The 14,071-nt window shown below is 35.3% G+C and overlaps 1 protein-coding gene across 1 annotated transcript in view; it reads left to right on the forward strand.

Annotated features, from left to right (window-relative positions):
• LOC142317393 (zinc finger MYND domain-containing protein 10-like) overlaps window positions 1-14,071 on the forward strand; it is a 61,037-nt gene that overhangs the window by 41,566 nt on the left and 5,400 nt on the right. Inside the window, exons 8-10 of the mRNA XM_075353926.1 lie at window positions 4,749-4,892; window positions 8,752-8,864; window positions 10,421-10,540. Coding sequence (XP_075210041.1) covers window positions 4,749-4,892; window positions 8,752-8,864; window positions 10,421-10,540 — 377 coding nt within the window. The remainder of the gene's footprint in view (window positions 1-4,748; window positions 4,893-8,751; window positions 8,865-10,420; window positions 10,541-14,071) is intronic.

Consider the following 14,071-nt stretch of genomic DNA (forward strand, 5'->3'; position numbering starts at 1 on the left):
AAGGGACCGAGAACGGAGCCGTGGGGGATTTTCCCTGGTGACGAACTTTTCAACAACTAGGTGCGCATCCTTAAACAAACCCGTGCGATCAGACAAGTAGTCACGTACTACGGCCTGCAGGCCTACGGGAACATTGCGGCGTTCCAACACATTGAGGACAGCCCTCCAACATAAGGAAGGAAATGCTGCATCTGTATCAATAAAAATTGCCAAAACATGTTTACTTACGGCGTTTTCCACCTCGGCAAGAGAATTTAAGATGCAATCCTCAGTGCTAATTCCTTTCGTCAAGCCATACTGGCCTCGATTAAGAAATGAGTTCATATCGATGCTTTCCCAGAGCCGTTCTACAACCAGCCTTTCAAGCAATTTGCCAATTACCGGCAAGAGGCTGATGGGTCGATAACTGCTGACCTCACTCGGATCCTTTCCTGACTTGGAAAGCACGCTAACCAAAGCCATCTTCCAACAAGTCGGAAAGCAACCCCAGTTTAGGCACCCCGAGAACAGTATGCCAAGCGGCTCTCTTATGACAGGCAGCAGATGATAGAAAATATCCGGGAAGTATCAATCCCCGATGCCTTTTTTTCAGTGCCATTCGAGAAACCACTCGGTCTATATCTGCAAGTTCCATTGCCCGTACGCCAGGGAATGGTGTCTCACCCGCCCTAACGCCGACTTTGCTTCATCCTCCGGACCATCTGGAAACAGAGTATCCAAGAACGCCTGGTAAGACGCCACAGATTCTAAAGTATGGTCACGACCACCAAACTCGCATCGAACACTGGACAGCAGGTGCAATGGCTTTGGCCGATAACACGTTAGCTGCCTGGGTTTGCGCTGCAACTCATGCATGGTATCTTGCCAAATCTTGAGTTTGGCTTCCTTGATGGCATGAACTCATTACTGCCGTAGTTGGCATAGATGGCATAGCTGTACTCATTACTGGCGCCTTGGTAAATCCGCAGACCCTCAGCGCGCACGTCATCCACGATGATCCCCGTTATGGGGCGACGCTGGTATCTTCTCCTAGCGGACCTAAATCTTGCGCACAGCATGCTAAGGTCAGAGGACCACCACTTTTTCCCTGGTTAATCTCTGCGTTTAAGAGACGGCTGTCCAGAAGCAGCGGTCATGACGGCTCCAGACACTCTCCGATCAGCGGAGAGTGATCACCAAGGTGACGTCGATGTAACTTTCTCCCGGTTTGTAAGACAAGGCCGGCGGTTGTTCTGCCTCGTTAAGCAAGACTTTCCTGGCTTCAACGAACTGTGCGAGACCAGCGGCTCTGGGGTCAGTGAGTGGTGAACCCCAGACGGAAGACTTTGGCGTTAGCGTCCAGAGCAGCCAGCACTCTGAATCGACGCCAGGGAGACCGTCCAGAATCCGCCCCAACGTCGCCAACAAGTCATCGATACTCCATCCAAGCTGTAAGTATCCCGATATCAGTACAACATCGAGCGTACCCCTCGTGATTCGCACTGGTTCCGACTCAAGTCTTTCCCGCACAGTTTCACGCAGAGGTTTTAGCTGAATTCTTCGTGCAATCCGCTGGTGCACGTGAGGGTAGGGCTTCCCCCATTGTGGAGACCTCCGTGACCTCTTTCGAGGACCGTGGATTCGGCGGAGACCTTCCCAGTGACCTTCTCGTCAGGAAGGTGTCACTGGTAACCAAGTCCTTGGCTAAACGAACAAAGTCCTCCAGGCAATCTCCCCTGGATTGCTCCATAATAGCTTACCAACGAGAAAATATACACCAACTGCACTGCCAGGCACTACAGCTGCAGTTTGAAAGAATCCTATCACCTATCACAAAACAAGTGAGCGTTCGGCTTAGGCTACTCTGAGCAAGGCGGCCTGTCCTTACGCAATCCCGCTCGAAACAGTCAAAGCTTTAAAGCTGCTATTATAGACCACCGGCGAGGTCGGAGCGAAATCGCTTCCCGAACCTGCCAGAGGATCTGTAACTTTCCTTGGCCTCACGAACTACGAAGATGGGGCACCGACACACAAAGAAAACGCCCTTATTTAGCCGACGCTGGCCCTCCTGCAACACATTACGCGGCTGTTCCGTATAACACTTCGCAGTAACGCAGGTTGACCAACTGCCACCGATCGTTGTACAGCCCCGACGACGTGTACGTAAAACACTGTTCTTGCAGAAAATCGTACCGGTATTGCAAAGCAAGTTTAGAGTACGGGGCCAGAGGCGTAGAAGCGATGCATTCTCTTTGAATAGGAACGCCGCAATGTTCCCGTAGTTCTGCAGGCCGTGGTACGTCACTATTTGTCTAACCGTACCGCTCGGTTTAAGGATCCGCACCTTGTAGGAAAATCAGTCACCAGGGTAAGCCCGCAGGGTTCCGTTCTCGTTCCCTTGCTGGGGAACCTGGTATTCGACGGATTTCTGGGTGACATTCTCAGAAGGGGTCACGGTCCAGGCATTCGCGATGACTCTCCTGTTAGTTAGTGGTAATTCAAGATCACAGCTAGATCACCGGGCGCTGGCGGCTTTGTCAACCGCAGAGGGCTGGATCGGCATGCAAAATTTAAAGACTTCTATGCCTAAGACTAAGTCTATGCTTTTGAAGGGTGCAGAAAAAATATCATGCAGTCATAACTTCCACATTCAGTCATAACTTCCACATTCAGTATAAAGGCTGTAATCAGCCGAGTTAGAGTTCATAAGTAGCTAGGTGTTTTTTTGGACTAGAAGTTACTCTTTAGGAACACATTAGGCAAGTAGCGACGGACGCAGTCTCTGTGATGCACAAGTGTAGGAGGATTGCTCCTACACTTGTGCATCACTTGTGCACTTGGGTTGTGTCCGTTTGGGTGCATAGATTGGAGCCGTTATTCAAAATTTAAGGAGTGCCCAGCGTAGAACCTTATTGCATTAACTTGAGTATTTAAAACAGACTTCTATGAGGCTACTACCGTATTGGGAAAGGCTCTACCAATCCATTTAGTGGTGAAAGTTCTGGCGAGCATGTGGACATTTCGAAGAGGTAGGGAGGCCGAGGTATTTGGGATGCGGTTTCGAGTTGCGCCTGTACCGGAACGGATCGTTGATCGGTCCTTGTTTAAATTTTTACAGGACTTGGGTAGATTAGATGGTTTGCCTTGAGCTCGCTTTTAAGGGGAACGGGAGCCCAGGTGCTCTTCAACCACGCGAATTTGGACCAATATTTATTACCGTTTCACCTGGCCGCTTATGAGCTGTGCAGCTGCAGGGAGATCCAGTCGAACGAACACATGATATTCGACTGCCCAGATCTTGGGTGGGGCCAGAACTCGGGTTACCCTGGAACTTAAGAGGTCAAGGGGAAAATCGGCCGCTTATAAAAGTTGAGTCAATGTGGGCCGCATTGTCCGACCATGTGGGAGTTCCTTGATGATGTTGTTTTGTTAAACCGGCATCAGTAGTTTAAGGGATATAAGACTCCTATCGCTTACTGTAGGAAGCTACCCTCGAGAAATGGCTGGCCATTGGTCAAATGTAGCTCCAAGTGTTATAATATTGTAGACAGGTACTTGCTGGCATTCAGCAACTTGGGTATGGTTGCAAATTGCTGTCCTTGACAAGTAAATTTTAATTTATTGACAAATCATATATTTTAGTATGTAGACAGGTTGCGCCTACCCATTTTAGTGATTTATGAGTACTAATTTATGTGGAGCACTGCTCACTCTTCTTAAATATAGCAGTTATGTTTAGCAGTTGATCCTATTAAAAACAATCTTGTCGTTACACAAAACACTTTCGTAAATATGAGAACAGTTGACAATATATTCAGTCAACGAGCGGCTACCAATAACACTGAAAAATGTACTACAAAGTCAAAGAAAGCGGTTACATTTGAATCGGACATGCAAGCATGTGGTGTGGAAAACCACGCTTATTCCACTCACGCAGTTAGGTAAGCTCTAGGAGCTAATTAGGATATTGGTCGCTAAACCGTTTTGAGGCACAGTAGCTGTTTGTGGCACAGGTATTTGGTCTAATGTGGTGGTGAGAGAAATGTCAGACAAATCAAGCTAACCACCAGGTTTATGGCAGGAATGGGTACATATAATACTTAGGGAGTACATCAAGGGAAACCATTTTAAAACACTAATCTGAGCAATATAAAAAATACCAGAATTAATTATAGAATAAAAAATAGACAAAAATTGAGGCTCATATTTATAATTACGATATATATAATACAGATAATTTATAATATAAAAATAAATTAAATATGAGGATTCTAAATAAATAACAATTCAGAAGGTTAATGAAAACTGTTTGAGCATCTTGTGCTCAAGATGCACTGAATGAAGATGCCAAAAATTCTGATTTAAAAATTTTTTTAAAATTAGTATTACTTAAAAACTCAGCGCAAACGTAATATTATTACTGTAAAAGAAAAATAATTTTAAGTAAATTGATGTAAATATCTTTTAGATGGGACAGTAATTTACTGAAAATAGCAATAGAAGCATAATACAGCCTTTTCTCGTAAGTCAAAGCATTATATTGAGTTATATAAAAACAATTTTGGTGACTAGTTTATTTAAAGTGATGTCTGTGTTGTTTTGGCTGTTTACATAATTCATGTTTATAGGCACCAGTGATCTCACAGTCCGTAATAGTATTTGTTCAGAATAACTGACTGAGCAGTAGATGTTCTTAAAGCAGATGATCGCAGAAAAAAATGTATTTCTTTCAAATAACAATATCTATTTATTGATGCGATTTGTTACAGGTTCAGCGACATTTAACAGAGGTTGTTTTAGATCAAATTTCACCATTAGTGGATTTAAAATATTGTTTCAGTTATATGGAAATGGGATCAGCAGGTGCTGGTGGAAACATTAAAAAACCATTTATACTTGAAGTAATAGCCGAGGTAAATTAAAAAAGATCTTGCTTTTTATTTGTGATACTAGTATAAGCACAGACAAGTTAATTTACTGTTTTAGACAAATCTTATTTTATTGTATTAATTTTTCTCATTTCTTTTTAAAGGAGAAAAAGGTAACTGTATGAAATATAAAATAAGGTCCTAACCTTATTTTATGCCATATGCGCTTCAAAAACATAGATACATATGAAAAAATTTACTTAAACTCATATTCTTTTATGTGATACTTCAAATGCTAAAAAGAAACAAAAAAAAAAGGCAAGAAAAGTACACAGAAAACACCTAGCTGGAAGCAGGTTTGTGAGAACTTGTAGAAAATTTGATTCTATGACTAAAGTTCATGTAAACTAAATACAAATATTAGAATTTTGAAGTTTATTAAAAACAAAACATATCAGGATGTGGTAGATTTCACTCAATATCAGATTCTCTGTTTTATTTAAACCTTTTCATGTTTATTACTGGTTTAATAAATTTAACAAATTTATGTCAAACATAAAATAGTGTTTTTGTCCCCATATTTTGTCTCTTAATCCAAATTTCTTGAAAACTACTAAAAATAGAGTTCTGGAACTTTTTTTTCAGTTTTGCAAGTCATATTTTAGATAAAACCACTAAATTAAAACTTAATTTTGTTCCCAAGAACTTCTTTTTTTGGTTATGTTTTGGCTGTTTTTTTGTTTCAGTCTCTTTTTTTTTTGTTGTATTTATTTATTTGAATATGGCAGAAATCAGTGTGAACCTTTCTCAAACTCTCTAAAGAAGCGTTTTCAAATTTATATTTATATGACTTTCTTCATTATTTTCAACAATAAAATATTTACTGAAAATTTCTTACATTTTTCTTGAATCACTTTAAATTAAAAATTTTTGTTTGTTAAATACTAATTTTTTTCGTTTTTAAGGGCAGACGGAAAGTAAAAAAAATATTTTTTTTCGTTTTTCGCGCCATTTGAAACCGTGATTTTACGAAAATGTTCGTTTATAATTTATTATTATACGAAAATTATTTCCATAATAAAAAAATATATTAATTTACTAAGTCAGGACTGATTTTACTCCTGATTTCTATTCAAATGCAGCATACGTTGACAACTTCTGTAATATTGGGCAGAATTGCAGCTCGTATTGGCAACAATTCTAGCGAAGATGTATCAACACATGTTGTTTTTACTTACGTTTGTGGTTATGTTTATGTTTTGATCACCGAAACGTAAAAAAATATAGTTGAAACGTCTATATTGTAGAACACATTATAGAGATTTAAATTTTTTTGAAATACAGACTTCTGTAATCTATAGTGTGTCATTTATTGTGCGTTTTATTGTGTTGTTATCTGTTATTTTCGTGTTGCAAATATGGGACGAAATACAGGTAAAGTTTTCAATAAACGAACTAAGGTAGAAAAACCGAAAGAACATTCACCAGTGCAGACTGCAACTTCATCTTGTAAAACATGATAATGCTAACCCTAAGAATCCAGCAACATCATTTACCGCCTCAAAAAAGCTATCTGCTTGTGATTTAGTGAGTTTGTAATAGAAACCCAGAAGAAAGCTCCTGGAAGAGGCAGAAGATGAACCTGATTGTGCGCCAGGGATGTTTAAGAACAGGTAGGAAAATTTGGTTTTATGTTGATTTTAGAAAAATGTTACTTTCCGAAATATATGCATCTTCTGCAAAACCTATTGGAGCTGATTACCTTGAAATTTTGCAGGATTATTCCACTTACTAGGGGACCTTACTTTAATACATGGATTGCTCAAAAAAAAGTTTAGAAAGATTTTACAAAGAAAAATATAATGAAATTTAAGAATTTCTGTTATATCGTCAAAACTTTTTTCTCTGTGATAATTTGTTATTTTATCATATCCCTGTGTTATAGTATATTAGACGTATGTAAAGATACCTGGTAAAAAATTCAAGAAGATTAGTTTTGTAGTTGAGAAAAGGTGCATAACGCTATCATTGTGAGAGATAAACTTTCCATTTGCTCTTAAATTGTAAACGGATGAGATCCAAGTAAAAAATAAATTGATTAATTTAATAATATATTTTCTTAATATTAATAATAATAATATTAATAAATGTTCTGCCCAAAGGCAGGTTTTTTCATGGCCGCCCTCCATTCTGCTCGATTCTGTGCCATCTGTTTAATTTTATAGTAACTTTCTTCCCTTTTTATATTGTCTGTCATTTTCATTCGTCTCTGACCTCTTGCTTTCCTCCCCGTTACAAATCCTTCCAATGCTGTCACAAACAAGCAGTCACGTCTTAACCATTGTATTTTCTTTTTTTTATTTCAATAATCGCCCTCTCTTCTCCTACTCTACGAAGCACCTCCTCATTCCGAACTCTCTCCATCCTCCTCCAAACCCACATTTCAAAGGCCTCCACTCTTCTCTCCTCTCCTCTCCCTTCCTAATAGTCCATTTCTCTTTCCCATAAGGGGGCCATGCTCCATACAAATCATTTTGCAAGTTTTATTCCTTAGTCGCAGATCTATTTTTCTACATAGCATTCTCCTCATTTTGCTGAATGCTTCCTCTGTTCTAGCAATTCGTACTTTAACTTCATTTGGTTGATTTGCTAATTATCATGCTTTTTCTTTGTATTTATCGTCATCCCATACTCCTTGCAGGTTTGATTTATTCTGCTGAACATTTCATTCATCATGTCCTCACACTCTGCCAACACTGCCGTTTCATCATTGAACCTAACGCAATCTGTCCTCCTTCCTCCAATATTCACACCCTTATTACTAGTTAGGCTCTTTTCAGTTATCGCTTTTCTAGGTAACAGGTGAACAGAGTCTGTGATATGCAACATTCCTGCTGCACCCCTTTCCCAAGTTTGCTTTCCTCCGATAACTCATTCCCAATCTTTAATTTTACCTTCTGTGACAAGTACAGATTTCTTACTAATCTCCTTTCTCTCCAAGCAAGGGAAATATATTTTCTTAAATATTATTAAAAAGTATAAATCTACCTTTCCAGCAATTAATTTTGAAATTCTCAGGATCTTTCAGTTCTTAGACCATCGTCAGGAGATTATAATATCATGATAAAATAAAGTTAAAAAATTAAAATATTAACCAGTGATGACTGATTGCTAGTTATTAGTATACTGTTTGGTAGTTATTACTACTGAGTATACTACAGTTACTGGTTATTAGTATACTAATAACTAGCAATGTGTGGATTTATACTTTTTTTAATAATTTATTAATATATCAGCAGTAATCATGTTTGAGAAATTGAATATATTTTCTTTTAGAGCAAATTAAGATTGTTTAATGCATAGTTTTTTTAGTAAGTAAATATAATCTTTAATTTAAAATTTTATTATAATTAAATGATATTTTAGTATTAAAAGAAAAATAATTTAAATATTAGCAAACTCATTTGTTTTTTAAACTGTTAGTTATTGTATTCAGTTGTAACATTTTTTCAAAATTCTTTTTCTTTTGTACCTAATTTTTTTATAATGGCAAAGTTCCAGAGTATTAATTCCATACCCTAAAAAATATTATTTTGTTATTTTCATTTAGTAATAATAAATCTATAAATTTTTTGGTTCAGTTAGGTTAACTTATTTAAAATTACAGCATACATTTATATTTGAAGAAATACATAAACAGTTCAACAGTATGTTGAACAAAATAATGCAACATTTGTATTAATTGAATTAAACAGTTATGCTTTGAAAACAGAATGTTCTCAAAAGCAAGTTGATCTGTTATTATTAAAGTAGATCATGGTAATTCATGAAAAATATTTGTTTTTACTTTAAATTTGTAATATTATTTACATCTCTTTCATTAATGTTTAAATTTTATTTTCAGTTTAGAGATACTTTACTAAATAAACCAAGTAAATTTTGGAAAAAAATAGCAGAGAAACAAATTGAAGTATTCACAAATGTAGAGGAATTTGATTTACGTCAAGTAGCAAAAGAGTCAGTATTAATATTTATAAATATTTTCATTTTTTGATAAGTATTTACTTTTTACTGATTAATCGTAACAAATATAATTTACATTCAGCAGAACTGGATAGAAAGAATTTATAGGTACATCAGTTCTTAATAAATTGATTTAAAAAATCTTGAGTGCAGTGTTATCAGTATTTACTAGTTCTTAGCGATTGTAGGGATCAATGTCGATTAAAAAAAAATTACAACACGTTCTGTACATATTTAATAGAAATTTGCAAATATTATTTTTTGTATAACTCAAACCATCCCCCCTTTTTTAAAATAAATTCCAATTCTTAATTAATACATCTCTAACAATTTTATTGTCGTATCGATTAGATAAGTGTTTAGTTGCAGTACCGAGAATCACATATGCTTATTATGGTTATTTGATAACAAAGTACCATATTTCAAAATCAAGCAAGATTTTTAATTAACAGTTTTTAGCTGGATCTACAACGGCTGTCTGAAAAGTTATGAGCCTAACATAGACAGACATATTTTTTTCTGTCAAATATGGTTTTATTTTTCAACAGTCTCCTTTCAAGTCGATACACTTTTCCCAGTGATGTTCGAACCTCTTTAACCCTTCCAAATAGTAGCCGACATCTTTCTTCGCAAAATTTCCGTTTATGTATGCAATATACTTCTCATCTGATGAAAATCTCTTTCTTCCAAGCAAAACTTTAAGGTTAGGAAACAAGAAGAAGTCACTTGGGGCCAGATCTGGTGAATACAGTAAGTGGTCAACCAATTCAAAGTGCAATTCGTGAATTTTAGCCACGGCAACTGTCGAAGTGTGAGCAGTCGCATTGTCCTGATCGATAAGCACTTTCTTCTTCTTCTTCAAATGTGGTCGTTTTTTTTGCAACAGAAAAAATCACAAAAATTCACAAAAACATCACTGTGAATTATGTATATTTCTAGACAAAGTTGGGTACATTATAATTGTGTACTTGACAAGCTGTATAAAAAAGTTAGCATTTAGCTAAAATTTTCAAATTTATCAGCTTATTCTCCTATTATGAAACATGTGTGTGTTCGTGTGCTTCATCTCCTTTTTTTTTCATTTAAATATATGATATATTAATAATTATTAACATCTAATTGTAAAAACAATTTTATGGTAAAATAACTTTTCAATAATAACAGTAGAAAAAAAATATGAAAAAATATCGGAAGTTATTAATGAAATAAAATTTGATGTATTTTTATTTTAGAAAAATGTTGTGTATGTGTAATTTAATAGGCGTACAAAGCAAGTCATGTGTTGTTCACATCAAATTTTTTCATTTCAAAATGAAATTTCTTGTCAAACTTAACTTTCATCAATTCAAGAAATCGTATTATTTAATTTTACTTTGAATCCCCCCTCCATCGATAATGCTAATAATATTATTCTTATATTTTTACCTGTTGTAATTTATAGTGATTTAAAAATATATCATACAATTAAAATATGTATGTAAAATAAAGAAAATTTGAATTATATATTTATTTATGTTTAAGGTTTTAAAATATTTGATTATGACTTTCAGCCTTGCTTCTGCATATGATACATTAGATCGTATTGATCCTGATGTACCAATCTGCAGCTATTGTGGAGATCCAGCTGGAAAATTTTGTTCTAAATGCAAACTTGAGTACTATTGCGGCAGGTAATATATAAATACAATGATAATAAATAAATAGAACGTTAGAACTTAAAACAAAGTTTTTAAATCGGAAATGAATGCTGACGTTTTATTATGTATCTTGCTCCTTTTTACCGTTTATCTTCATGCTTACTTTAATGTTTTCAAAGGTTGTTGATAATCTTTATCAGAAATAAAAAAGCCGGAGACTCATTTTTTCATTTCAATAATTTTTTAACGATTAAAATACTCAGCGAGTATTAGGTTATTTTACTGAATTTATTTTTAAATAAAATAAAATACATTTTGAGCATTAAAAATTTGAAATTGCAAAAAAATTTTTTTTCATAAGTATGGAGACCCCCATACTCATGAGGAGGAAGTATTCTGAGTAAAAATAATTTTTAAGAAAATAATTAGTGGTGAAATATTTATAAAATAATAAAATAAAATAATAATACTAAGGCGATAATAAATTTAAAAAATTACAAAGATGAAGACATAATTCTAAATAAAGTTGTAATTTTCTAGGAATGAGGGTGAACATTTTTTTCAAGAAATATTAAAGAGTAAGGGCCAATGGCGGCTCACATATAAGCACTGTGGAACTGCAGCACTCCCTATTTTCACTTGATATTATCGATATCATTTAATATGAGTTGTTTTTTCTTTAACTCTTTCTTTATACTTGTACAATATATAATCCTTCAGCTTAATGTCAGTAGCTATACTTAGTTTATGAAAAAGTTACAAAAACCGTTGTATGGAACTGTGCGCTTCACAGTTCCAGCAGTGTGGTGTTTGGCAGTTGTGTGCCTGTGCACATAGGAAGCTATATGCGAGGGAGAGAGAGCACTGTCACTCCTGCAATCCTAAGCACATTCGACCCTGGTGTGTTGGTGGAAGATAGTTTTTTTTTACTCTCCATGAGATCAAGAAGAAAATTATTTATCTTTTTGTACAATTTAAAAGAAGAATGATTTCATTTTTAAATGAATAGATCAAGCTTGAACTGTAACAATTTAGGTTAAAGTAAGTAAAAAATATTTATCCACCGGGTTGGTCTAGTGGTCTTCCCAAATCAGCTGATTTGGAATTCAAGAGTTCCCGCGTTCAAGTCCTAGTAAAGGTAGTTATTTTTACACGGATTTGAATACTAAATCGTAGATACCTGTGTTCTTTGGTGGTTGGGTTTCAATTAACCACACATCTCAGGAATGGTCGAACTGAGACTGTGCAAGACTACACTTCATTTACACTCATACATATCATCCTTATTCATCCCCTGAAGTAATATCTGAATGGTAATTCCTGGAGGCTAAACCGGAAAAGAAAAAAGTAAAAAATATTTGATTCTGTTCTTTTAGGATTTTATCAAGTTTCTGAATAAATTTTCTTTTTATACATGTTTGTTTCCTTTTACGCAATTTTAAAACAAATGTTAAAAATTTTCTGGAGTAGCTAACTATGAACCACCACTTGTAAGGGCTTTCAAAAAATTAAGATTTTCACATTTGAAATGCAGTAAGTAACTTGCAAGATGGATTTATATTTAAAACAATTCCAACAAAAATTTTTATTTAATAATATATTTTTGGTTTTCACATACCATTGGAGCGGGATAGGCAACAAATTTTTGCAGTGGTTTGAAGACTTATTGATGTAAAAAATATAGTGATTTTCTTTGTGGAGGGGTAAATATTAAATAAAACGTTTCAGTAATTTGTAATCTTGATATAAAAACTTCTGTAAGAAAATGTTTTTCCTAAAGTGCCCCGGTAAAAATTTGAGGTAATATTTCGGCCAAAACACCCCAGGTCCTTTTCCAAGTTTTTGTAAAAGTTTAATACTTTCCTTTACAAAGTTTACAAAGTTTGAAGGAAATTGGTCAATGGGGTCCCCCAGAGGTATAAGAATAAATACAGCCAATATACGTTTTCCTGATAAAAATTGATTCTTTGAACTTTAAATTTTTGCAGATTATTTACAATTTATTTATTTGTTTTGTTAAAAAAATTTTTAATTTCTAACAAAAATATGACTCATTTTTTACATTGTTTCACTGATTCTGGGATTACTGTTAAGTAGTGCTTCAGAAGATAAGATGAATGAATGAAAATTTTTCTTTTGTAGCATATGAAAATGCTATGGGGCTGACCGGGATTCGAACCCGGGACTCAGGTTGAAAGGTCGAGACGCCACGCAGGTCGGCAGTATATATATATATATATAAAGTTTTTCTAACGTGGTATCATTGGTAAAATACAATTATTATGCAGCATATAATGTAAACTGCTTACCAATATACGCATATTATTCATTTTCTTCAAGTACTTTTGGCTATTCTGTCATCTTCAGCAGGGATTATAATTTATAACTGAAATATATAAAGTTTAAAAATCACATATTTAAATATACATAACAGTTGATCCTCATTTTGTACAAGTTAAAGACTTAAGTTGAAATAACTACTTCCATATTGTAATAGTATCACAATTCTTATGACTAACTTTTACAAAATGACGATGAGTTGTTAAATATATTTAAGTAAGTGACTTTTAAAACTTTCATATATTTCAATTATAAATTATAATCCCTCCTGAAGATGGTAGAATAGGTGAAAGTGCTTGAGAGAAACGAATATGCGTATATTGGTAAGCAGTTTATATTATATATATAGAGGGGGCCAAAAAAATATACTCACTGTTTGTAATTAAATAATATCTAAACAAAAAGACTTACACTCACTAATCTAATGTGTAGTATAGTGTAAGGTATTAAATTTGTCATGGTAGGTGGAGCTGTCAATTTATGCCGCGCATGGGCAGATGGTTTGTGGTAGAAGAAGCCAGTAATATTAGCCAGTGCAGCAGAAGACAGTAGAGTAGCAACAACGGCTGAGGTTTGCTTATTGTTTATTGAATGCAAGGCTGTACTGAAATGGTACTGGAAGTACAACAACATTCACCAGGTACAACGGCAGTGGCAGAGAGAGTTTAAAGATGTGCACAAGGAAAGATCTGGCCGACCATGAACAGCTACAAGCGCATGAAAGTGGTGAGCCAGTCAAGTGTAAGACGCTTTCTGAAGATTGTAAAGTAGAAAGTGACGAATGAGGATTGAAGGATGGAGTACTGTGAATGGTTTCAGCACATGGTTGGTGAGGATGAGGAATTTGTAAGGAAGTTTGTGTGAACTGACGAGGTGCAATTCAAAATTAATTGTGCTGTGAACTGCCACGATTGTGTCTACCGGTCTCCTGAAAATCCTCACGCTCATGTGGACAGGCTAATAAATCTACCAGGGTTGCTGTGTTGTAGTCTATCAGTGATGGTTTGATTGCTCCCTTGTTCTTCAAGGATACCATAACTGGTGAGGTATCTTGATATGCTTCAGATAAGGATTTTGCTTGCCATCCAAAACCTGTATGGTGTTGAATGTTTTTACGTGCAACAAGACAGAGCCCTGCCTCACTACCATCGAGCTGTCAGGTTGTACCACGATAAAACTCTACCCAGACATTGGGTGGGTTGAATAGGTGCTGTTGAGTACCCA

This window comes from Lycorma delicatula, chromosome 1 (genome assembly GCF_047948215.1).
Source record: "Lycorma delicatula isolate Av1 chromosome 1, ASM4794821v1, whole genome shotgun sequence".
Classification (NCBI taxonomy): Eukaryota; Metazoa; Arthropoda; class Insecta; order Hemiptera; family Fulgoridae; genus Lycorma; species Lycorma delicatula.